At 36.8% G+C, this 27,459-nt stretch overlaps 1 protein-coding gene across 2 annotated transcripts in view; it reads left to right on the top strand.

Moving 5' to 3' along the window:
* Positions 1–27,459, top strand: part of PCSK5 (proprotein convertase subtilisin/kexin type 5) — a 227,494-nt gene that overhangs the window by 142,159 nt on the left and 57,876 nt on the right. For both annotated transcript variants that reach the window (XM_066568788.1, XM_066568789.1), the window contains exons 11-19: positions 4,427–4,544; positions 5,561–5,749; positions 15,044–15,180; positions 20,076–20,219; positions 21,965–22,067; positions 22,625–22,818; positions 24,257–24,341; positions 26,345–26,442; positions 26,900–27,029. In XM_066568788.1, coding sequence (XP_066424885.1) covers positions 4,427–4,544; positions 5,561–5,749; positions 15,044–15,180; positions 20,076–20,219; positions 21,965–22,067; positions 22,625–22,818; positions 24,257–24,341; positions 26,345–26,442; positions 26,900–27,029 — 1,198 coding nt within the window. The remainder of the gene's footprint in view (positions 1–4,426; positions 4,545–5,560; positions 5,750–15,043; positions 15,181–20,075; positions 20,220–21,964; positions 22,068–22,624; positions 22,819–24,256; positions 24,342–26,344; positions 26,443–26,899; positions 27,030–27,459) is intronic.

Here is a 27,459-nt window from a genome sequence, read left to right as displayed (position 1 = left end):
GGGAAGCTGGAGAGGGACTCTTCATCAGGATCTGTAGTGATAGGATAAGGTATAATGGGAGAATATTGAAAGAAGGGAAATTTAGATTAGATATTAGGAAAAAATTCTTTACTGTGAGCATGGTGAGACACTGGAACAGGTTGCCCAGGGAGGCTGTGGATGCCCAGCCCTGTCAGTGTTCAAAACCAGGTTGGATAAGGCCTTGAGCAACTTGAGGGGTAAATTTCCTTGCCCATAGCAGAGGGTGTTGGGAGCAGTTGATCTTTAAGGTCCTTTCCAACCCCTTATTATTCTGTGATTCTGTGATTCTATAATTTGAATGGTGAGGCATTGTTAACAGGTTGCCCAGAGACACTGTGGGTGCCTTATCCCTGTAAATGCCTCAAGGCCAGATTGGACAGGGCTTTCAGCAGGCTGGTGTAGTGGAAGGTGTCCCTGCTCATAGTGGAGAGGTCAGACTAGATGAGCTTTAAATGTTTCTTGCAACCCAAATCATTCTGTGCTTCTATGATCCTATGCTGTAGAGGCCCTTCAGATTCTCATTGTGCATCTTTGTAGCTGCCACTTTTTAAACAAATCTATCGGGCAACTGTATGTTTTTCACAACCTTCTCTAGGGTGGTGATAGGTGTAAGAACTCAGTCTTCCCACATCCATACTGAGTCTATAAAAATGCCTGGATTTCAGGGACTCCTTTGAGGAGGAAATACTTCATTTTCTGTTTCATTTGGTTTTAGGTGCAGAAATTGAGGGATTGTTCTCTGTAAAATACAGAAATACAAATAATTTGCTTAATTTGAAAACCATGAGTAAGTTGGTTTTAAAAGCAAGAATGAAAAAGCATCTTCTTGCACACTTGTGTTACTGCTTGTAAAGCAGTTATGTGTTTATGAAATCACACTCAGTTGTCACAGGTTACTGGTGCCAAGTTGACATGAAATAGGAATACGGCTGAAACAAGATGAATTATTATTCAAGATCATTGTTGTCTTAGAGAGGACATGACAAAACAAAACCGTTTAAGCTGTGTCATCATGACATTTCTCCCCTTTTTGTCTAATTCTTGTTATGCAGTTGTTTATCCTTGTTGAAATATTTCAATATTCTAAGCAAATGACAGAAAAGCAATATGAAATTGTTGAAGCATTATAGAATTAGTTCATTCTATTTGCAATTAAAATGTCAAATGTAAAAGATTGGTGTAGATCACTTGAAAGTATTTATGGGCTGAGAGTAACTCAAGAGGCTCACATATTCTAGATCTGCTAAGCAATATTTAAGAAACCACAGTATTAATGGACATTTTAGTCTCCTATTCTGTCAATCTCATTTTGGATCAAGATCCTATTGTGGCATAAATACACAGATCATTACAGTTGACATATAAAACAGATTAATCTAGTTGAGGAAGGTGCATATTCCTCATTTGTCACACTGAAATTATTACTATTTCTCTCCTGATTTAGCATTTGGTATGTGTATACAAAATGTTTACATTTCAAATGCTGCTTTCACAGTACATAGGACATGATATATGAAATGCCAAAAATATAGTAGGGAGAAAATTTTATGCAAGCCTTTTGTCACATGAGTAAAATAGCAAGGAAGGCTTAGTGTTTAAGTTACTGATGAGACATCTTGATGACAGGCAATGAAACTGCAACCTAACGAATCAAGTTTAACTACGCTGGAAATGTTGTGTTTTTAGTGTCTGGGCCAAATTTTTCTGAAGTCTGCATGATTCTCTGTTATGATTTATGAACACCAGCTATTCATATTTCTCATAGTCAAGTCAAATGGGATATGCATCCTAACTTTAGATTTGAGGGTTGCTTTGTATGTAAATGAGAAAGTTACTGAATTTTCAACAGCAATTTCAGACAAAAACAAGGAGATTATGAAAAAGCTGGGGAAGTCTCTCCAGCAGCTCAGAAGGCCTTGTTTTCGCAGTGTACTAATGAAGGAACTGCACTAGGGGTAAATAAATGGACTTTACCCATGACAAATGTTGTTTCATCTTTAAGATGAAAACATCTTTAAGAAAGATTAAAGAGATCAGCTAAAACTTAGTATTTACTTCGTGTTGTGGGAGGGAATTTTTCTCTGAAACATGCCCTGCACCTGTTAGGCTCTGTGTGGGCCTGTGATTTTGCAAAAATAAAAATTATCAATTAGTACTGCTGCTTGACTGGAGAAAGAATTCAAGATAGCTCTACTGATGGACACCTTGGTCACACAAGGAGATCACATTTTCAACCCTTCAGCTTAATAAAAGCAACAGTCTACTCCTCAGCTACCAGCTTACATTGTATCATATTATATTCATATTATATTCATATTTCATTTGTGAAGGACAAGTACCTTTGTACAAAACAGTCCAATACCCCCTCTGACATGTGTAATGATTCCTAGCAAAAGCTGAGCCCAGTAGCAATGCACAGCAGTGATAATGCAGAGCACATAAATAGGTAGGTGCAAGGTCTGGAGGCATTTTACACTTTGCTCTCTGCAGTCATCATAACCTTTCAGGCAGTGCCTTTGATGAATCTGGGTTAACAATGTCAATTCAGAATCTTTTGTATACAAATCAGAGGCAGTTCCAGGCATTTCTTAGAAGACATTTATAATTCCATGTAGACCACCAGGCTATTGTTAACTTTTGGGACAGGCATCTTAGCATATAACTCATGGGAATACAAGGATGTACACATATGAAGAAGCACAATTTGAAGATAGCAGAGAAAAAAATCTCTTTTCTTCTCTAAGACACAACTACTTTGTTTAACTATGTGATTTTGTCCTAAATTGCTGTAATTTGGTCTTTGAAAATTATGGACCTCTGCTCGTACCTTCAGCTGCTAACCAACCCATTGGATCAAGGGCTTTGAATTGGAATTGTTTTGGACAGCCAAATGTCAGTCTACATGGGAGGATTTAAAAGTAACCCTCTCTGTCAGGAAATTTTTAGTTCAATGGGAAGGCCTTTCAAGGAAAAAAAGTATTTCTTTTTCAACTGAAAAAATCACATCAGCTGCAGAACTTATCACTACACTGCTGCTCTCATGCAAGACATTTTAAATACTGAGTCATGGACAAATACCACAACCACAAAACCTTGAGTGGTAAGTTTTTCTCCTAGATGAAAATTCCTCCTAAAGTCTGTCTTCCAAGTATTTGTTAGGGTGGGGAGGATAGAAAGTTCACTCCATAGATTTTATTGACATTTTTAATGTGCATACTAGGGAAAAATATTATACGGGTAAATAGCTTAAAAGTCACATAAGTTTCCATCTGAAGGTCACTGACTGGTGGTGGCCATGCTACATGCTTTTCTGCCCTTATTTCTTGTCAAGAAAAGGTGAGGTGCATTGAAGAATCCTTTTCAGCTGGCAGTTTTGGACAGTACTAGATATTTGGAAGATGTAATCCTTAAGCTTTGGACTGTATTTGTTTGAGAAGGCTGGGGTTTTTTTTAGATAGAGTCCTTTGAATTTTGGTTTGGCAATATAGAGATTGCTTTCACAAACCCTCTGCAACATGCATTTGGAAGGATTTATACCATGCTTTGTTGCATTGCTGGTTAAATTTGCACTTACAATTTTCTGTGGGTTTCTGTGGTAGCAAGAAAAACTGATTTACTAATATTTGCAATCTAAACTCCTCCTGTGGAAGCTTTTTTGTTTCACCTTCTGCTGTCAGAATTTTATCAAGACCACCAATTTGTCACAATGGAACATCATGGCTAGAAGCTCTTCTAATTCACCAAAACCCTTTTGCAAGTCTCTGTTTCAATTGGAATAGCAATCAAAAACACACAGCTGATTCAGTAAATGCTTTTCACCCTCATCAAGCAGACAGCTTTAGGGAGAGGGAGGATCTACCTAGTTGGTTGGCCAATGACAAGCATACCATATACAGGAAGAGAAGAGCATCCACTAGTGCTACTTACTACACTCAGGGAAGTTGAGAGGATACAGCAGTTACAAAGTGGTCTGTTCATTCTCAAATTTGTCTCAGTTAGCTGCCCTGAATACACATGCATGTGTTTGGCATTTGAGTAATAGAAGTAACCTTCCTCTCATTCATTATGCTCATATATCCCCTTGTCATACAAAAGGGCTGAGCTAAATTGAGGCACATGGACAAAGGGCAGCCCGAGGCAATTTTAGTCACTGGCATTCTGTAGTTCTCATAGTAGGTAGTGTAGGTAGTGCCTCATGCCACTTAATAAAATCAGTGGCAGATTTGTTGAACAAATTAGATATTGTCTTTATTGTTCTTGGCAATGAGATTTTGGAGCTTTGAGTGAAAGTAAGGAAGAAGAGAAAAGAAGTAACTCCTGTTAGGATGTGACATTCTGGAGTTAGTCGATGATGAAATCCAAGGGTTTATGCTATAACTGTATTCATTCTGTTTGTACCTTGCAGTGAGCCACCTTTATGGATTTGGACTAATGGATGCTGAAGCAATGGTGACAGAAGCAGAAAAGTGGACAACAGTGCCTCCACAGCATGTGTGTGTGGAGAACACAGATCGGCAAATCAAGTAATACCCGCTACCAAAACTTTTGCTGGCATAAATTTATGGAAAAAAATTGGCTATAATTTACCCCTCGCTTGCATTGTGTATATTGTATCATTTTTAAAGCCATACTAGAGAGTCTGTCACATTTACAGATGTAGTGCATGGGAAAAGGCCCTAGTTTAAAGAACATCGCAGAAGGTGAAGGTGTAAAACAGTCCAGACTGGGTAATGATGGATTTTTATGTAGATGATACATCAAAGAATATTTGGTTGAATGCATTTCAGTCACCTTTGCAAGAAGAGACAGATTTAACAGTCCAGGATGTAAAAAGCAAATATGCTTTTGAAACAGTATGATAATGTGTCTCTCCAATGGTCTTAGGAGGGTCTCTAGTTCAGAGGCCAAAACTGAACTGCTTTTCACTTGCTAAGATAGGGTCTTTGTAGAACCAGGCTTAAGAGCAAAACTCTGTTATGTGTACTCAATGGACATAGAGGCAGCATCAAGCATAAGGCAGACTTCCAAAGCACTAAGAATATTGTTTGCTAAGTATATTTGACAGGCTTGATCTGTAACTGGTATTGTCTGCAAGGATGTCATGCCAATTTAAACCAGCTGAGTCAGATGCCTTTTGGTACCGTTAACATGTAGTACTTGCTGTTACATAAGCTAGGATTAGCTATGCCAGGCATTTCCTGGGGTTTAGAAGCCAGCTGTGATCCCATGACAATCTCAGCATTTCTCAGCTGGCCACTAATCTACCACAATGCTCTGTCCCAAAGGCTTATTCCTATTTTACCTTGTGTATGTGCTTAACAGAAACCCAGGCAGTTGCCATTAGCCATTATCTGCAGTGAAATAATTACACTATAGTGGTATTTTCAGCTAGGAAGCACATGTCAAAACTAGTGATTATAGGCTACTGACTTTACAGTTATCCAACGCCATCATTCTCTTCTAAGCAAAAAAGATGGGTTTGTGTATTTTACACAAAAAGCAAGAAATGCTAATGTTGTTTGCTGTGCTTCTGTTATAGAACAATACGACCTGACAGCATTGTCCGTTCAATTTACAAAGCCACTGGCTGTTCAGATAATCCTAACCACCATGTGATCTACTTGGAGCATGTTGTTGTACGTATCACTATTACTCACCCTCGACGTGGAGACTTGGCAATTTACCTAACTTCTCCTTCTGGAACTAGGTCACAGCTCTTGGCCAACAGGTATAGTATGACAACCGAATTTCACAGTACAGTCAGCATGTAGAGCCTCCATAGACATGTCCATATCAGCAAAGAGCAGTCAAGTCATTACAGCGGGGATACTAGAAGACATAGGCTAATTACATTTTCTTGGAGAGATGGGCAGAGTGAAGTACAAATGAACTCAGAGATGAGTAGAGTACAGTCTCAGTACTCAGAAGAGTTAAAACTGTTGAACTCCAAGACAAAGATTAGTCAATTTCAATAGTTCTTGTGTGGCTCACCATTTATTAGATGGCTGGAAAATGTGAAGAAAACAGATTGAGTGTTCATAAGGAAGCTGAATCAAAGTGTTTCTACATATTGCTACTTATTTTTCGTTTTTCTCTTTTCTTACCTTTTTTTTTTAATAGCAATGAAAATCAGATAGAATAGTGTATATTTACAATATTTTTTTAAACCCCTGATGTTACCTGTTTCCAAATCCTTTTCTTCACAATAAACATACTTAATCTATGAAAGGCTCATAGTAGGACAACGCTGAAAAGTAGCACTAGCACTTGAAATTAAAGGGTTCATTTGTAAATTGCATATTAAAGCTTTTAAAAGTTAGCCATCACCTTCAAAAATTTTTGAAAGTTAGACATCAATTCAATGACGGATACTTGTTTTCAAATGTCCAGCCATTTTTACAACAGCTACTAAGAAAGATCAATCTTCTTCCTCATCCTGTCACTTCTACGTTATGTTTTTGGAGAAACTGTCATAGTGTGTCAAATTGTCTTTTGTATTCTTCTTATTGAACTCAGACAAGTATCTCTTTGTCCAATGTATCATTGAACAAATGATAAGTGGAGGGAATCATTAGCAAACTGGAAGACTTCTTGGTGATGATTCTATTTTTCTGATCTACTAGCAGAAATTTTCTTCAAAGAAAATATTGGCAGTCTTTCCCATGTAAATCTCACTAAATCCATGGTCATCCACCTCCTACCAGACATGGTTAAGCATTAGGAAACATCAGAAAACTTTTCAAATTTTACACCAGTTACAAATATGCAAATAAGTTACATTTACAGTAAGAAATGCTTGTATACTTCTCCAACTAGCTAGAAATCTTCTTCGTCATGGGACCATAGGTAATTCTTGTTCCTTGATCACTTGATGTAGATGACTGCCATTCTGCTAGACATAGAGGATGGCTCCCAAAGAAAAGTTTATGTTTACTGCAAAAAAGGCCATCTATCAAACCTGTGTTGTGAGAACTCTTCTGCCATCATGCTTAAATCTTCACAAAATTAATATCCCTAGTCCTACTCTTCAGGGCTTTTAACAGATTGAGAGTGGCCTGCTTTCCAGACTGCTTTTCATCCATGCTTCCTCAGCCAGAAAAGCTCATTATCTAGCTCTGGAGACTTGCATGTCCTCCTCTATCTCAATGATAGAAGGACTTATATTTCCTCTTTAAACCAAGAGCCTGTTTTGGAGACAGGTAGAGGTCAAATGGACTTGGTTCTGATTGAACTGTGAATACACATTTTCATTAGAGATTATGTTAAATTAAAAGAAAAGGTAAACTGAGAATATTCTTCAAGCTGTAGACACTAATTCACCAAATGGAGAGGAAGTTGTCCTGGAAGTTTGGGGTCCTCTAGAATATCTCCTGTGTTCCATTGTGAGTGCTGTCATAGGTTGCTAGTAAAGCACATAGGCACACATATCCATGTCTTCCTGCTGCACTACTGCACTGAATAAAGAATTTGTCTTCTGCTAACGAGTGTGAGACAGGTTTCTCTTATTAGTTATGAAACAGGGTTTTGTTTTTCTGTTTGAAGAAATCCTTCTTTAGTTTTCCCTTCCATTTTCATGCAGTAGTTCCTCCTCAGTTCAAAATGAAAAAACATGAAAGCCATCCAACTAGGTATCCAAACAAAACAATCTTGTGTAAACCCAGTGGTCGTAACACAGCTAACTTTTGGCTCTAGGCTCTCATGTGCTGCAGCTGACTCACAGCAAGTGGGAAATACATTCCAGGATTCACAGTTCACCTCTGGTGATGATTGGTGTGTGGGATAGGTACAAAATTTATTTCAATCAGTGTCTTTGTAACCCCTGCACCTTAAAAATAATTCTTTTCTATATGTACAGAAGAGAAAGGGTATGCAAATATATGTAATAAAATAAGAGGATGTTCAGCTCTTTCTTATATGATAATATCAGAAGACTAAACAGAAAACAAAGAAACCTGAAAGGCCTTTTCACGTTTTGTTACTTCCCAGGAAACAAATTATTCATGACAGAGCTCATAGAATCTCACCAGAAATTCCCTTCCCATGGAAACTTCAGAAATATTTGGACTTGCCATCACATTGGGCTGATGGGTTACTAAACAACTCCGGGCTTCTAATATTAGGGATAAACGTATCTTGCAAATTCTAGGTCTCAAATACCTAGAGCCTTCATGAGGCCTTTCTTAGGGTAAAGTGAGGGATATGAACACAGTGGTTTCTGAAATGGTGTTTCAAGGCTTACTTCATTTGTCCTTGCTGTAAGAAGTCATACAGCTTAGAGGTAATAATTTCTTGACACTAGGAGTATGCTGTGTGTTGCCAATGTATATGTTTTAGCATAATGTTATGAACTAAAACTTGAAATGGGATGTTATTTTCTAGTATGAAAAATTAGTTATGAGGCATTTGATTTTTAATGTATCAATAATACTGAATGTCAGTGAATAAATGCGTTCAGTTTATAGGCATGCATGCAGAGATACATTGGCAGCAAATAGTCTGGTTTTTCTGCTATAGGCAAAGGCTCCAGAGGCTGTTGTACATTGCTACTACCTGACTGAGATGTTTTTCTCAGATATACAAGACTTTTTAGTGTACATGTACTGGATTAATAGCAGCAATACCAGCTGTTTTTACTGAAACCAGGGAAGTCCCATTGCTTTACAGTTACTCATTTTGGTTTAATTTGAAGCAGTTTGCTTGGTAAAATGTTTTTAAGTGCAAAAGGTATATTTTACATGTGCACTTCTCCACCAATTCTGGAAGAAAAGTAATTGTGTGTAATTTCTGGTGCATTGACAAGTAGGTCCCTCAAGGCAATATTTGGCCTTTTTTCTGCATATTTTATCCTTAATGTTGGCACCCCTTAAAATGACTTCAGTAAGAAAACTTGTTAGTCTGAGATGATGTGGATTCCTTTGCAGGCATTTGGTGGATAACACTGTCACTGGTTTAAGCCTTATGTGCATTCTTCAAAATCTGCATTACAGGGAACATCTGCTTTGTTGTTTGGAAAGTACTAAACATGATTACATTGGATGCACTGCACCAGAGGAAAATACAGGCTGGAAGTGTATTGGCTGGTGTGAGGATGAGGCTAGAGTTAAGTCCAAAGGGGAACAGTATCCTCTTTCCAAAAACAATTGGCCAGTGGATTTGGCAGTGAGTTTCTGAGTGTTTTTTGAGACATACCAAGGTCAGTTCTAACAAACATTCACTACAGGCAGGCTATGGAGGAGAAGCTAGATACAAAGGGAGCAGGAGAAACAAACTTAGGGCCCATTTGTCTCCCACTGAAGTCATGGCTTATTTAATTCTTGCCCTTTAAATTTAAAGCAGCTGTTGCCATTAGAACTGCGTAACTGAAATATTTCAGCCACATGGTGGCAACTTTCCAGGCCACTAGCTTCATAAGCTTATATGGACCTGGTATTAATAATACTTCTCTTCAGTAACAAAAGAATGTATCTTCATGACCATCTTTTTCCTATCATGAAACCTTAGACAATCAGTAAATTTTGATAATATCCTCCTCTGCAGAACTCTTAGACCAAATCCAAGTTATTCTTATCTAATCTTACTCAATTGTTTGCTTCATAAAATGATCTGAAATAGGGGAAAATTTTCTTTATAAGTATGTATCTTTTTTCCAGCTTGCATGTTATGCTCTTATATTAAAGAAAACTAACATTTTAATCCTAATATGATGAAACATAGGGGCCAACTTCATGCTGAGTGTCACTGAAAAGGTCTCTGATGTGGTAGTAATCTAAGTCCACAATGAGCTAATAACCCTGTGCTTGTACTGTGTCTACAGGGTGAAACAGTTCTTGGAAAACCATTTCTCCCAACTCATACTTGCTATGTTTTGTTTCATTCATGTTAGCTATATATTTTTTCTTTTTCCTTTGTGGGTTTTATGAATAGATATCCCACTACCAAGCAGCTGGCTGACCAGTGGAGTTTGTGGAGCTCCTCAGCCTGACATGTTTGAAAGTAATGATGGATCATTTAATGTGGATATGTGTAGCTCCTGGGGACAAGCACTCTGCCTCTAAAGATGGTGATTGCCATACTAGCCACTATTTCAGGTTGGCAGGATTGTACACTATTGTTCATGTTACTCCAAACAACTTTATCATGATAGTTCAGAGATAGCCATTGTTTCATAAAACTAACTGTGATAACCAGGTGTAATATGGAAATGAAAAAAAAAAGTTTGTATGCAAATACTTTAAATATGTTTTCTTTAGCTCCAAATCCATACATTTTAAGTGATCTCCCACATGTAGGTAAGAAAACTTCTGAAATGCCTGAAATCTCTGACCATTTCTTTTTTCCGAATACTTCAGTGCAGATGGGCAGTAGGGTCTGACTGAAGCTTTGGTTATATCAGTTTGAGCTGTCTGCAGTTTCTCAGGGGCTACATCTCACAGGGAGCTGATGATTCAACCCTGTGGAGAAGAGCTGCTTTAAAGAGAATAGTTGACCAAAGCACTTTCAGGTGCGCAGCTTGGGAAGGCACTACATAGTCTCTTCAAACTGTAAGCGCACTTGAAGTCTGGTGGCTGTGCAGACTTCTGGGCAAGGACCACTTGCCCATGAGGCTGCCAGTTTGTATGTGCTGGAGCACATCATAACAAAGACAGCTGCTGTAGGAGAAGAAAATTCTTACCTCTTTACAGCTACTCTACTGCAGCTGCAGCCACTAGCTAGTGCAGTTTCCAGGCTCTTAATGCATTGAGTTCAGTGTACAACCATTGCTGTCAGTCAGGTGCAGCTGCACCTTCGCAGCTGAAACAAACAATCTTGATAACTGAAAAAAAAGCTCCTTTTATGTGTTTACTTCTTAGTGTTCATAATGGGTGATGCTGGTGTTGCTAAACAAATACACTACCTTCACTGCCTTTCCTCACATGAAATTAAAAATTGAAACAAATTCTTCCAAGCATTTAGGAATATAAAGATTCTTTGCTGAAAAGCTGAGACATTTGTTTGTTGGGTTTTTTAATGCTATTAGAAAGTGGCTAAGTGCTTTCCACTGGGTCTAAAGTTTGATTACAGATTAATATTTCTGCTTAAATTATGTTATTGAAGAGAAAGGTTATGCAATTTTTAGGCTGAAGTGGTGGCAGTGGAAGAGATCAAGATTCTTGAATTTGTTTTAAGAAAAATAGTCGTTTTATTCTACACTGTATAACATATATTCTTATCTAGACGTACATATGGTATGAGTATGGCATAAAACTCCTTAGAAAGAGAAGAGCAAGTTTTTTTTAAAATTTAATGCTGTTGTTCATTGTAGGCAGCAGCTTATAATTATCTAGTCAATCATGCAGTAACATCCATTCCATGTTGAGTGTTCTGTTTCTAAGAAAGGTCCCCTGAGTAATTGAGTAACAGAATTGGCATTCTGTTGTGGTTATGTTAGCAAATAAGTTTTGAAAATTCAAATGTTGTTAATCACTTTGGTCTTTAAAAGCATGTTACATTCACAAGTACAGGTATATGATCATGGTCATAAAAAACCATCAGATTATTCTAGTTATCTTGTTTAAGTATTTTAGTCTATAATAATCTGTAATAGTCAATTAGCAGTTAATCAGACCATGTACTAAATTTTATCAATCCAAGATAATCTGTGTCATAAGTGCATTTTTGATAGGAATTTTGACAAATTACAAAATTAAATTCTGGACTGACTGCATGTTCCTTAAAAGATCCTATGCATTTATTTCTGAATGAGGAATGTACCTCTGAACATTTGATCATTTCATTCATTTATTTCACTGAAAGTGAAATCCCTGCATTGTCTCATAAGTTCTTTGATTTGACAGTTTAGTGTATAAACAAAGCAAAGCAAAAGCACTTGGACAATTTTGCACGTCCAAAATACGTACACAGACTCAGAGTCAGTATGTTTCTACTTTGTTTTTTACTATTCTTTTGACCTGTCTGTAGCTTTTTGACTTATTTTTAGAATCTTTTGTGGAAACACAGTTCATACATTCAAAGATTCCATTTAGACCTTATTTTATAAAATTCAAATCTTTCTCAAAGAGGTGTTCTTTAAAAAAAACCAGTAAATTTTCTCAGAAATAATATTACCCAATTTTCCCCATTTCCATGGATGAAAGCTCACAGTTCCAGTCACAGTATATTGTTGGTAACCGTGTTTTTAAAAACAAGACACGTGGACTTTTTTTCTCTTCTACCCAAAATTACTTAAAAGAATTATTAAAATGGATATCCAACAACACTTTAAAATTTCAAAACAAGACGCACCTAGTTATCCAGAAAGTAATATGGAAAATATCAGACTAAATGCAGTAAAAATAAAGAGGAACTTGTGTTTCTAATGTATATGAACAAGACCTCAGTGAATACAAATTTGTAATTGCACAGTACTTGCATAATACTATATAATTTAGTTGCTATAATGGCAAAGAGAAATACTGGTGTCTTGTTGCATTGATAAGGTGTTTAGAAAGTAATACATAAACTATCAGAAAGCAATGGTACCTCAATTCAAATAACAGTTGGAAATAGCCTACATAACTTAAATTGAACAGCATACTTGCATGCAAATTCTGGATAATGACTGTGTAATAATTTCTACCATTTCAGTAAATGGTATGTACCATACCTTTGTGAGATTTGCTGTATTCACACAACTGATTTAACAGTGACATGAAATAGGCCCATTCTGCAGCCAAAATATGTCTACATATACACTTACAGGCACGTACACAGAAGCACAGAACTGTAGCAGAAGAAAATCTCACACAATTATCAGTGAAAATGAATCCAAATATATATTTTAATTTCGTTTTATAAGTGCTAATAAATTAGACTACTATTATAGGTATTCATTTAAAATGGGAAAAGGTAGCCCAAACTGAATGGCAAGTTGAACGTGAGCCAGCAGTGCCCTGGCAGCCAGGAGGGCCAAGCATGTCCTGGGGTGCATCAGGCCCAGCATTGCCAACCAGGCAAGGGAGGGGATTGTCCTGCTCTGCTCTGCTCTGGGGCAGCCTCACCTTGAGTGCTGGGGGCAGTTTTGGGCACCAGAATGTAAGAAGGTTTTAAAGCTGTTAGAGAGTTCCAAAGGAGGCTGAAAAAATGGTGAAGGGTCAGAAGGGAAAGCCATACATAGAGTGGCTGAGGTCACTTGACATACTCAGCCTGGAGGATACTAAGGGGGGACCTCATCACAGTCTGCATCTTCTTTCTGAGGGGAGCCAAGGGGCAGACACCAATCTCCTCTGTGGTGACCAGTGACAGGATCTGAGGGGGTGGCCTGATATTGTGTCAGGGGAGTTAGGCTGTGAAAAGATTCTTCATCCAGGGGTGGTTGTGCACTGGAGCAGGCTCTCAGAGATACGGTGTAATCCTTGGGGCTGTCCTGTGTAGCGCCAGGAGTTGGATTTTGATGATCCTTCCCAACTCAGGATACTCTATGATTCTGTGATTTTATGTTTGAAATGAGACCGTGAAAATCAGGTTTTGGATGAGCCCTATAATCCTGTAGGTCCATACAGTTTCTGTTGCAAGAAGTGTTGGACACAGTACCTGACCCCATGCCTCTGACTGACCAAAGCTTCCAGCAAGAACTATGGCATTTTATTTCTATCCAGTGTGACAGTTTTCACCAGGAATGTACCTACACAAGCATCCTGTTTTCCTGTTTGCTGAATTTCACAACCTTTTGAGAATAAAGCTTGAAACTAGCTTAGAAAAGAAAAGATTCACATGAATTAAAATATAATATTTATGTTGTCTAATGCTAGGCTTTTCTCTGTTTTATGGAAAAGCATTCTCAATCCATTGGATTTTCTGCTGTAGAGATTCTTGTCTTTTAAAAATATTTAATTGCAGCTATTAACAGTGGAGCTTTCATACACAAAGATCAAATTTAAATAGTGATAGATATTACACACACATATGTATGTATATACCTGCATATATAAATTGACATGTATACATATCTCTGTGTGTATATATACACAAAAATATCTATAAATAAAAACATATAAACACAAATATATATACACAAAAATATATATAAAAATACATATATGTGAATGTATAGTTATATATATATTTTTTAAGTTGAGCCACGTGATTTTGTTGGAGGCAACAGTCCTACTGAGAGTGCTCTTCTCATCAATAGTTTTGGGGTACCAAGCAACACACTGTGAACACTAAATAAAAGTGCAAATTTGCTTGTGTCTAATCTCCTGCCAGGAAGGGTCCTCCTTCCCTGTCTCACAGGGGATCACAATCACATTGCAGTATCTGAAATTGGTCCCCCTATACTAGAAATTATCATAATCCAGGCCTAAGATCTAATGTCTTCAGCCACAATCTAAGTAATTAAATTATGGTAATGGTATTGGTTTGATTAAACTATCAGATTCCATTAGTCTCTCAGTTTTACCCAAACTGAATTCTGTGAAGTGTTTGAAGAGGGTGATACCTTGGTTGTTTGAGGATTGAGACCAATGTCTCAGTTGCATATTACTTCTTCACAAGAAGTAATGTATTGAATCACTATTGTCTTAAACTTACTGTTTTTATTGGGTTTAAACCCCTTTTAACTATTCCAATCCAAAGCCAAAAATAAATGTTACTGAGATTTTCCAGCTTACAAGTTATTTATAATTACATCATGCTGTTAAAGCAATGGAATTCTGTATTGTATGCAGGTTTTCCAAGACCCACAAATCATATTAAAGAGCATTAGCAATTAAGGTGTTATTGCAATGAATTTGCTTGCCATTCTCTTTTTCATTATAAAAACATGATGGCATGTAAAGACTCTATTCCATCAAGGAACAAAGAACTGTTGAATGTGCTTGTAATACATTTGAGAGAACCATCATGAATAATGTTATGTGAAGGTACAGATGAACAAACTGGCTGATTAATTAAGAGTTATTATTCAAGAGTTTGCACACTTGGAGGCATAGCTCCCCAGGAAAAAAGAATGTTTGCCTTGAAATAATGTCATCATTTGTTTTAGGCTATTTGATCATTCCATGGAAGGATTCAAAAACTGGGAGTTTATGACTACTCACTGCTGGAGTGAAAAAGCAGCAGGTGATTGGATCTTGGAAATCTGTGACACTCCATCTCAGCTGAGAAATTTCAAGACTCCAGGTAGGACTCTAACATTTATGTGAGCTGTGTGAATTCTGAAAAGTGCTTGCTGTTTTCCACCTTTTATTTACAGCTGGAACATCTGTATGAACATTTTAATATGAAGCCATAGCTGGAAAGAGCATTATTCTAAATTTGTTATCAACACACTCTTCATTTTTATGTTACTGTTATTTACCTTTTAAGATACATGATCCACTTTTATTCTGAACTTATTTCTGTGGTTTTTTTAGATGATCTGTTTAAAAAAAATTTAACATGCAGATCAGTCTCACTCAATCACTGTTGATAAAATTGAATGAGAATTTTTGATTCTTTATTTCTACTCTATTTTGGCTGTGTTATGTTCCAATAGCCAGTCTCAACTTTTAAAAAAAGGTTCTTTGTCCAGCCATCAAATCTATTGTCCTATTGCCTGACTCACTAGTCTACATAACCTGAGTTTAGTTTTTTAAGATAGTAAACCAGCCATCATAAGCCAAATTTGAAAAGTTTTTACACAATATGTGGTCAATATGGTCTTCTAATGAGAACTAAGATGAAGTATGATTTTCAAAATTTCTGAGCAGAAGACATCTTCTAGACTCTGGTAACTTTTTACACCATGGCCAGTGTTATTTAAATGTTAGCTGTATAGTCATGTGGTTAACTTTAAGTGCAGCATTTTGAGAATCTTGATTATCTTCCCCTAGAGCTCTGAAAGGAAACACCAATATTGCCAGTGCTTTAAATTTCACTTTATCACCATAGCTTTCCAGCTATGGTTTGATCTTAACCAAACAATGTTAAATGCACCACTAAATGAAATGCAAGGTTTCCAGTACACTAAAAAGGAGTACTCACTAAATGTGCTTGGAAAAGCAGCCACAGAGTATAAGCAAAACTAGTCCGAGATTCAGGAGGAGGATTTGTGTTTGGGTTTTTTTTTAATTTTCAATGCTTTCGAATTTGATAGACAGGGAAGTATTAAGCAGCAAATAAGTCATTTAATTTTAATCAAATTACTGAAAAGAGACAAAAATCAAGTATTTTCAACTCCATTTTACACTTGTCATTCCTGACACATCCAGGAACATCTTTGGTGTGAAGGACAAGTTAGAGTAGCTCTTCACCTTTGTATGTACTGGAACCCATTGGTTCCTCCAATAAGGCATGAAGGACAACCACAGAGCAACACATTTCAGCAATTTCCCTCTTCCCTGACACACACCTTGCACTAAAAAAGAGGTAGCATGGAGCCATTTTGCAAACTTTTATTCTGGACAATCCTCCAGCTATATTGTACAGGCTTTTCACCACTAGGATGATCTCAAAGTGGCCTGCTACATTTCCAGCTTTACACTTCAAGGTCTGTTCCTGCACACTCCTACACCCTACAAATACATATATAGTTGTATAGGTTTATTGATTTCAATACATTATCTATTCTCTCTCAGTGCTACAGTAGCTAATCTAATGGAACTGATTTCCTTTCCTCCATCAGAACTAAAGCCTGAAGATGCAACTCTGGAAAAGGCACAGGAAGGCTAGGGGATTGGGAGAAAGTGTGTCTGTAAAACCTAGGGGTGTGGAGGAAGCTGATTTACTGAAAAAATCCTGCTGGAGAGCTTATCCTCTACTTTTTTTTAACCACAATGTGAAACACTGCTTGAGACTAGTTTGGTTTTTATGTGCATTTGGTTTTCACAAGATGCAGTGTGGTTGTGAATTTGGATCCTGGTTCATTGTATACTGTCTAGTAATGTATCCCCCATCTTTCTAGAGCAGTGGTTGCCCTCTGATGAAAGCTGTCCAGTAACTCTTCTGTTCAAAAAGATTTGGAAGTGCCTGCCATATATTAGTGGTGGATAAATTCAGCTGTTTGGGCATATCGGGATTAGTCTCTGCACTGAAGAGAACATGAAGTAAACAAAAGGTGCTTAAACGTAATTTATGCCTGGTGCCTCTCCAGTTCATGGTGCCTCTCCAGTTTATCACCATAGCCTGCAGTTTATCACACTGATATCATCATCATGCCTGTTTCTTGTTTGTGTTCTGTGCATGTGTTTGCTCAGCTCTTGAAAGGTCTTATACTTTAGAGTCACCATTTTTCTGTAGTCAAATTAAAATGACCCAATGTGTCATCATATTCCCTGCATTAGCAAGGTAATGCCATATCTATTACCTGAAAAGAAATTAAGAGTCCAGTTCATAATAGTAATGCATGTGATTTCTACATTTAATTCTGAAGAGTTTATGTTTGCTCTGAAACATTGCAATATACCCTTTCTTCTATAGATACAACATGGGACTTTTGTTACACATTCTAAATACAAGCAGGGAAAGGATTATTCTAGCCAGATTACCTGATGGAATCAGCCAAAAATGGGGAAAGAAAGATTTTGGCTTAAATGGGCATACTTTGTTTATTCATTATAAAAGTGTGTGTGTATGCATATATATAGTTATTGAAATATTTTCATTGTGCAAGTTAAACCCACCTTGAGGCAGTCCTAATTTATTTGCTGGCAAGTCACATGAATTTTTCCCCTCCTTATTTACTGACCCATTCTTAAAAGGCAACTAATCTCCTGAGAGACCCTACATTATTCCCCTTGCTGTCCTTTTGCATTATATATGCATTCAGAGTAATAACCCTTCCTGCAGTGATGTTAGTACAAGATCTTCTGTATGTGTAAAATCTGAATGCAGTGTGCTGTGCCTTAGGAGCATCTTTACCTGTGGTTATTTGTAGTAGGTTCTTGCAAATACTTTTACCAGTGTTCTGGGAGAAATAGAAAAATTTGTGGTTTTCTATTTGAGTGAGTTTTGGCTCATAATAAATGGGAATAAAAATATCTGAATAACTTAGCAAAACAAACAAATTTTTTTAATTGCATCCAATGTATTATGATTTGTACACTCTGGAAGTGGTTTAGAACACAAAAAAAGGCAGGGACTGGGTATGAAGAAGATGTTTCTTTGAAAGGGCTGTAGAGATGACTGCATAGCTGGTTGAAAATTATCTCCCTGTGTGACTTCATTTTAAGAAGAAAAGTGCCATTAAGGACATAGTTGGATCAGTCTAAGGAACATCGAGATGTAACTTGATTCCCACATGTCTTTAGAGGAAAAAAATGCATTATTTGGATATTTTTAATCCAATGGGTCTTTAGGAGTTACATGTCTGTGGGTAGGAAAAGAAATTGAAAACAAAGTATATCCAGTTTCACCACCAAGGTAATTAGCCAACAGTATAACAGCATGTGTGGTAGATTCATCAGCAGTTAATTTTTTAAATCAAGATCAAATGTCTCTTTAAAGAAAGTAATAATTCAGATGTGAAAAGTTGAAAGCTACTGTGTGACACAGCTGCCACATGATATAGTCTCTGGTTTGCAGTTTCTACTCAAAAACTGAGTATACAACAGAGAAGGTTTCATATGAAGTGTAGAATTTTTTGTCTCAAAAAGATTAAATTGGATTGGCAGGAGACATAGAGATAACAGAGATTTCCATCCTCAGCCCTAGTATATAAATAAAGCACTATTAAAAATAATTAGCTTATGATCTGTCAGGTAGTGTATTTAGTTATTGTTGCTTACTGCTAGAAGTATGCATGTACAAGCACAGAGATACTTGTCTTTGTCATGTCAGTGGAGGCTACCAGATGACACTGGGAAAAATACAGAAAATCACTTGAAAGGGTCAAATTAATTTGATTGTATTGATTGAAAAGTCCAAATGAATAATATTTCAAGTTACTGAATATCATTAAAATGAAAGAAGAGGAAGATTGCTTGAATTTAATTTTACATGAAGTATACTACATTATTTTCTTGAGAAGTGTCATACCTGGATTACATTTCTTATTAAATAATAAGTTCTCCTTGTGAAGAGTTTTAACCACAAAACATCCTCCAAAACAGGATCATTCAAATTCTCCCTGCTTCTCTGATTTCTCATTGTTCTAATGAAAATTTGACATTTACAACTAGCTCTTCCAGGACAGATTAACATGATGGGCTGATACCAAACTTTGGTTGCACCTTTTCAAGCAGGGATGTGGTTTTTATGCATCTTTTCTTTAGGCATTATTTCAGGCCTGAGTGCTTTTGCTCTTTCTCCAGATTTTTTCACCTAGTAGTACAGAGAGAAAGCTGGGGACTGAAAGTTCACCCTTTATGTTCGGATAGCATGAACTGATGACTTGATACACCTTTATATTTTTATCCTTCCCAAAAAAAACTTACCAGAAAGTCAGGTAATGCTTCAGGTGGCCCGGTGTTTTTTTCTGTCTTCATTCAAATATTACGAGGATAAAATATTAGTGATGATTGCAGACAGTGGAGTAATATATCTGCCAAATAATTGGCACAAATAAATTAGAAATTATGCTGATTTTAGGGGGACAGTGATGTTCTTCCATGGAAATTTTAAGAGAAGGTGTTTCTTGTTCATCAAATTGTGTCCTAAAAGTCAATGAAATCCCTTCCTTAAGTCAAAATTCTGAATACAGCTACTTAGCTAAAAGATCTCAAATAATAATTACTGGACAATAAATAGTGTTCTGAGGGGATAGTGAAATCCAGAGCAAAACCACCTTATGCAGTACCATATACATATTCCAAATAACTGTATGCCCAGATGTTTTGTTTATTGTTTATATTGAGTTCAGCCCATAGTGCAAACCTTTGCTAGATTTACAAGAGATTGGAGTGCAATGAAAATACAGTGTGAAGATATGAAGAAGAAAATATGCTTTCTCAGCTTATATTAAAACAACTGTTGCACTTACTTGAAAAGCAATGTCTTCCATACCTCCTCATAATAACATGCTTAAAAGTTACATACTTTTGTAAGACACAGAGAAGAGAAGTAGTTCTGAAAACAGTTTTATAATACTTAACTTCCAGGCAAATTGAAAGAGTGGTCCTTAGTACTGTATGGAACATCCATCCAGCCTTACTCACCAAGAAATGATTTTTCCAAAGTGGAAAGAGTGCGCTCCAGTCCAGTTGAAGACCCTACAGAAGATTATGCAACAGATGACTATTCAGGTGTGTATATTCATTTACTCTGTTTGTGCATTTACTGAACCCTTAATGGCTTTAAGGATGACCTGAGAATCGGCACATGTAAAATGTTCAGTGAATTGGATTCTTCACTGAAGATGAGAAGTACTTGTTTCATAATTGAAAGTTGGGCATTTGAGTTTGTATGCATAGAGTTATGTATTTTTAAGCTACTCTTAACAATCTATGAAGAATGTACTATTTTGCATATAAGGATATAAAGCTACATATATACTTATGCATATATATATGAGAAGAACATTATCTTCTACTGTGTGTTGTTTCTCACTGATCCCTACAGAAGTTTTTCAACCTTGTCATTAGACTTTAGTAGAGTTAGATTTTTAGCACTGCAAAATAAGTCAGTTTCTTACATGTAATCCAGCATTAGCAGTACCATGTGATGAATCTGAAGTATATCTCTAGCCAGCAAAAAGGAGGAGAAAGTTCAATTCAGTATTTTCTGTTATTCCATTCTCCTTTCATAGCATGTCAGTTGTGCAGTGTCTATTTTAGATGGACAGCTGCGGAACTCCATGTTTTGGTAGGTAATGAAACACTACTATCTCTACCGTAAAGGTCACTAGCTTAAAACTTCTTAAGCTTTTACATGAAACAAACTCAACACATTTCATTCAGGAGAGATCAGGGATCCTGAAAGTTGTAACTTCGCCCACAGTCATTGTTCATCTGCATAAAGGCAAGACTTGATGGTTCTCTCTTCCCATAGAAGGAAGGATCTATTTAAAAATTGTGAGAACTAAATCATAGAAAATAATAAGTTGGAACAGATCCAAAGCATTATCAAACCTAATATGAGTGCAGATGATACAAAGGACTTGGGAATCAGCAAGTACTAGCTGAGGCTTTCGTAGCATGTAGGAGCACAGACCATCAGGGCCCTGGTGTCTGTTCCATTGGCTCATGGTAGCCACTTGGACCAGCTGATACTCACTCAGGAACCAGAGTAGCCACTGATCATGATATTCATCGTTTATGTTGTCCTTCTTTTTAGAAGTTATTTTGCTAATCATTCCTAATTATGAATTATAGAGGTCTTTATACATTTCCACATGCAATGAGAATGTCATACTTGTTTGAAAAGCTTGGCTTTTTTTTCTGAGTTTTTGAAGTCAAATCATTCAGGTATTCAGGAAACCTCCTTGTCCAACCATCCAGGAGCCACTCTGGATGTCATACTCTCAACACCTGAGCTAGGACCAACGCCCCTTCACAGACATACACCCCACACTCACATAATCAAGCCAGGCTTCCTCACTAGCTCAAGCCCAGTTTTCCCATAGCAGAGTCTCAGACTTCCCAATCCTTAGAATAACTTAATCTTGGTGCAATAACTAAATAAAAAAATAACAGCTTGAGCTGAGTGCCTCTGATGAGAGACCCTGAGCAAGGGAAACCTTGGGCTTTTGTACCTTTAGAAACATGAAAGTCTCAGGGCTTTTGGCTCTTGCTGTGTCTCTACATGTCTGGTCACCTGAATGGTATGTTGTTTTTTATGCATAGGGTCTGCACAGCCCCTTGCCTGGAGCTTCTGCCTTCAATCTTGAGCTCACAGTGCAAGTAGCAAACCAAGCTACCTGTGCTAGGTGTAGTCCTCAACAGAGGGAAACAGAGTAATTGCATTCTGCAATAAAATCCTGTGTATTAAGGTGTCCCTTAAACGAGAAGTTTTAATCCCTTTGTCCCTCTGTATTCTGTTTTTATTACAGGTCCCTGCAATGCAGAATGCAGTAAAGTAGGGTGTGATGGGCCAGGACCAGATCATTGTACTGACTGTCTGCACTATTATTACAAATCTAAAAACAACACAAGGTAAGAGCAAGAGAAAAAAACTTCACTTCATTGATTTCTTATTTATATCTCTTAACTTTCTTTCCTCTTGTCTTCATTACAGTCATGGATAATTAATTTTCCCCTGATTTTGAAAAATTTTCTTTGGAGTTAAAAAAACCCCAAATCCTAGCTAATCAGTATTTAAAATACAGCTTTGGAAAACCCTTCTCTGATTATATCCCCACCTCTTTTTTTTTTCTCCCTAAGAAACTTTCTCTATATATATATGTGTTCATAGACTCTCATAGCTACTGCAGCTGATGTAGTGATTAGTTGAACAAGATAGGAAGAAATGTAGATGGTCAAAATTATAATGTAGACTGTCTGACATATGCTGGTGAGATAGCATGCGTAGGGACATAAATGCAAGAGAATCAGCTTGATGCAGTGCTTTGAAGGGTTATATCTTAGTAAGTACATGATCATTAGAAAAGGAACAATGCTGAGAAATACTTCTGCTTTGCAGTCATGGTCCAGGAATGTGGTGGCAGGCTATTTCATTAACAACTCTGCCTTCTCTTCCCTGCTGTCTGCAGGATCTGTGTTTCGACCTGCCCACCTGGTCACTACAATGCAGACAAGAAACGATGTAAAAAATGCTCACCCAATTGTGAAACCTGTGTTGGAGGCCATAGTGACCAGTGCATGACCTGTAAATCTGGCTACTACCTGAATGAAGTAACCAATAGCTGTATTACCAACTGCCCTGATGGGTTTTACCTGGACAAGAGTTAGTATTTCTTGTTGGTTTTGTATTATGGGCTACAGAATTTCATCTGGGGAGGTTGCTGGAATGCTTATGAGCAGGAAAAGTGTATGTTGATCTCTTATCCTTTTCCTTTTATTAAATTGTTGCCAAGCGTGATCAAGAATGTCCTGAATAATCTTCCTTTATTTTAAAAACCATGCTTATTGCAGGATATCTTTTCAGCTGGGGGTACCTGGGAGTAACAGTAGCAGAACCAGGGCAGTTCAAGAGCAAGTCAGCTGAAGGACAGCAAAGGTTGTCACTACTTGGGGAAGGGACAGACAGCACCCATTCTGACATGATTCCCCATTCAGCTAGATTATATAGCACCAGAAGTGAGAGCTGAGACACTGGCCAAGACCAGTGAACCAGAGCTCTGCCAAAAATAGGCTCTTCAGATGTAACATGGCTGCAAATACTGTTTCGGACAGACCTAAGCACCTCCAGAGTGATGTCACTGCCCAAGAGCAGCAAACCTCTGCCATGATAGGTACCTTCAGCTTCCTCCTGTGATTGGCAAGTAGACTGTCCGTGTTTAATTTCCAGCTTTGGCTAACAAAAATACATATATTCAAATGGACTTAAAACTGCAGTGACATCTGTTATCTTTAGACTCCCTTTAGGAGATAAATATGTTCTCAGGAGCTTTGTTCATCTAGGTACCTAACATTCTGCTTTCTCCAGCATGAAGCTGTGTGCTTTTTTTGAGAATTAGTAAAAACAGGTCCTACCTTAATTCCAGCATTTTCACTGTGTGAAACTACAGTAAAGAGAACTCCTTCCCGTACAAATTAAGATGGATAGATGAAAATTTAGGATTAAATGGGGAAATTGAGCTTTTCTTCTCAAAATGGTATGTGTCACTCACTGCATGTCAAAAGACAGCAGGGCTGAAGAGAGAGAAGGGGTTTTTTAAAGAAGGGATCTCCAGAGATAAAAAAACAGTTGTTAAATAATTTATGTATTTACTTTGTTAAGATCAGATCTGTTTGTGCTGATGTGTCTTTAGCACCAAATCAGGAAGACAGGACAGACTGCTGGCATGGAAGGTGTAAGATTGCAGGACAGTCTCCAGAACACATGGCAATTATTAGTGCATATTGCTACAATATGAGAAGGTGACTTAAGTCCATATTATAAATTGTGAATGTAAATTTTAAGTGTTTATGAAAAACTTTTAATGGCCTCAAAACATATTTTTTTCTTGGGGTGCAACTATAACTTCAGATTTATGGAAATATTGTAAATCATTTGATATTTGATGGAAAAAGCTAATGATAGGGAGAATTTTGCTGCTTCAGTCTAGCTTGATGTTGATGTCAAACTAAAAAGTAGTAAGTCATGTAATAATATATTCATACAATTTTATCAAACAAAACTGACCAAGGTTTTCTGGGTTGTTTTCTTTTTTCTCTTGTAGATAAGATTGTTTGTCGTAAATGTAGTGAAAACTGTAAGACCTGTGTTGAATTCCAAATCTGCACAGAGTGCAAACATGGCCTAAGGTAAGGAAATTATCTATGCCGCTAAACATAGTATCTGACAAGGCAGACAAGGCTGGAGATACACAATGAAGAACATCAGATAGCTATTTAACTTTGCATGGCCCTCATTTCATCTGTTCCAATGCTGTTTAGTCTGTAATAGTGATCCTGTGTGTCTCTTTGGCTGACAACAGATTTTTAGAAGGCTTTTCATATCAGGAGGCTTTTCATATCAGAAGGCTTTTCATATAGCTCTTCATAACATAAAAGCCACAGTCATGTGGAAGGCTGGCTTCTTCAATTTTTGACCTACATTATGTCAGTGAAGGATTGTTTCAGAAGTAGAGCTAATGAACTGTATTAATCTTTCTGATTTATTAATTTGGTAGTTAGAAATTATTTTCTTATCTTTATTGTATTTCTTCACATATCCAGCCATTCACTTACCTCAAGTACTGAGGCTCAATTCTATTACAGTACAGTGATCACATATTTTAAACAGCTGGTGAGATTTTTTTCCTTCAGAGGAGAACTTAATTATTCTTTAAAATTATAGATAAACATACAAAGCAGCAGTACACATTTCAAGCTTCTTTATAAAGAATGACATTCTGGTCCAAGTAGCAAAGGTCAAAAATCATATAATATTCACAGCAGACTGTATGCTGGCTTAGTGCCACAAAAATATGAAGTCAGTATTCAGTATCTGTAGGAATTCTTTTGAATACAAGTATTGTGTTAATGTTTCAACACTGAGGTTTCCTATTGCATTAAAGTGGTTTTTCATCTTTTAGTAAAAGTTTTTGTTTCTAGAACCTCAATAGCTGAATTCCTTTATTGAAATTGAATTACTAAAAAAATTTAAAACCTAACCTTCATGTTTTCTTGGGCAATTTTAGCAAATAGAGAGTCATTTTTGGCAACATTTTTAAAAAAATGTGTGTTTGTTTCAGATTAATAGCCTTTCAGGACATGTATTTCACATTCCATAGTTGTTCCATACTTTCTGCATTTTCTTGGCAGAGGTATCAATGAGCAGGGCCTTCCTTGAGTGGGTCTTGAGAGACCTGAATTCCAGATCTACTCCGTTACTGGCCCATTAAATAAACCTGGGCAAATTTTTTTCCCATCTGTAAAAACATGATAATGATATGTTTTTTGTAAAGCTCTTTGAGGTTTGTTGCTGAGGAAAGACAAGAGAAAAGCAGGGGTTATGATGAAGTTTTGTTGTATTCCTAGTTTATTTTCTAAACTGGGACTGAATACACTCTTGAAAATTGTCACTGGTGCTGAACTTACCTGGCTGTTGCTGGATCCAATCTGTAAAAACATGGTTAGCACTCAGAGTGGGAAACCCCGAAGCTGATGAACATTTTTAGAGAAAGTGTTAAATTGAATGAATCCTGAGATTCTGCAGAAGATGGTAAACATGGCAGAGACATCCTAGTTTAAAAAAATTATTTTCAAACAAACAAAAAAACTCCAAATCCCAACAAACTGCTATAGACACCATATAACATTAAAGCAATAAACAACTACTTCAAGGAATACATAAAAATGTGACTTGTTACTCATATTTTGTGCTCTCTCAAAAGCGCCTGCAAGCAGAATACCTCCATCTGTAATCTCAACAAATCTCACGAGCCACACAGCATTCAGTTAACAAGTCCCTTAGCATTTTTTTTTAATGCTGACCCTGTGCCAAATTCCTCGATAATTGCATTTTACATGCCTAAATTTTTAGTGCTGCTTGTCATTGTTTATTTTTTTCTGTCCCATATTACTTGGTAGTATTTAGAAAGTTTGTAAACAGCTTCTTTATTTCACCATGGGGAAAACTGCTTTGCATTCCCTCTTTAAGTGATTGATGTCTCTAAATTTATGAAATATGACCATTGAAGGAAGCTGATGAAGCATAATATATGGGTTGTTCTTTAATTAAAAGAGAATTACTGGCTTGTGCACAATCTTCTTGTCCTCTGTTACCATTATCTGCTCTGTCCTTTTTTGCCTTTTTATGATAGTTTGCATGGCACCAGATGTGCTATCCGCTGTGAAGAAGGAAAATACCATAATGGCAGAGAATGTGAGCCATGCCACCGTTCCTGTGCAACATGTGCAGGTACCCCACTGACATTTGTCTGCATAATTTCCATTCCTGTATGATTTTACCTCTGATTTTATTCCACTATATACCACACTTAAAGTATAGCATCATTGTTTACATGTGAATCCTTCATTCTGTTAGTAGCTTTTAATTACATTTCAAATATGGCAAACTTCTTTCAACTAGCATAGAAATCTAGGTTTTTAATTGAAAGAGTTCATAAATTCCTCTTTCTTTTTCCTTTTTTTTTTCTTTTTCTTTTTTTCTTTTTTTTATTTTTTTAATTTTAGTAGAACCTACTATGATTTCTAGTAATGCCTTCCATTTTCTTCCAGGGATGGAATAATGACTGGTAGATTTTGTGGGAGCTTTAGAACTGCAGCCATTTATTTTAGAAAAAAATACACTGAAATGATGTAATTGTTTATTTTAACAATGTACCTGCCTTCCAAACATTTCTCTTCCGACTAAGGTGCTGGAATAGATGCCTGTATAAACTGCACACAGGGTTACTTTATGGAAGATGGAAGATGTGTGCTGTCCTGTAGCAGTGGTTATTACCTTGATCACTCTGCTGAAAGTGGATACAAAAGCTGCAAAAGGTATGGTCAGTGGCTGATATATCTGATATTTGGCAGTATATTAGCTATTACTGTGTTGGAAATGACCATACTTATTAGAAGATAAAACACTGTTGACATCAAAACTTAAAAAAATACTTAATGCTAAGTAAATAAGAAAAAGATATTATTTTTGTTGTTGTTATTATTACCATTATTATTATTTTATTATTTATATTCATACAGGTCCTATAAAAGTATTTTTTCTGGTATATGTGTGTGTGACCTTCATTTTAAAGTGAGCCTTAGTGAACCTGTAAGCAGATTTGCATAGAAGCATAAGATTTACAAATCTGACAGAGGATCTGCATTTCTTAATAGCAAACAAAACCAATCAAACTACAGGTTTTTTTATTGCAAGTTAGTTCCTATTTATAAAGACCATTTCAGTTCTTCCACTGCATATTCACAA

This window comes from Molothrus aeneus, chromosome Z (assembly GCF_037042795.1).
Source record: "Molothrus aeneus isolate 106 chromosome Z, BPBGC_Maene_1.0, whole genome shotgun sequence".
Taxonomy (NCBI): Eukaryota; Metazoa; Chordata; class Aves; order Passeriformes; family Icteridae; genus Molothrus; species Molothrus aeneus.
This window is presented reverse-complemented; position numbering and strand designations above follow the sequence as displayed.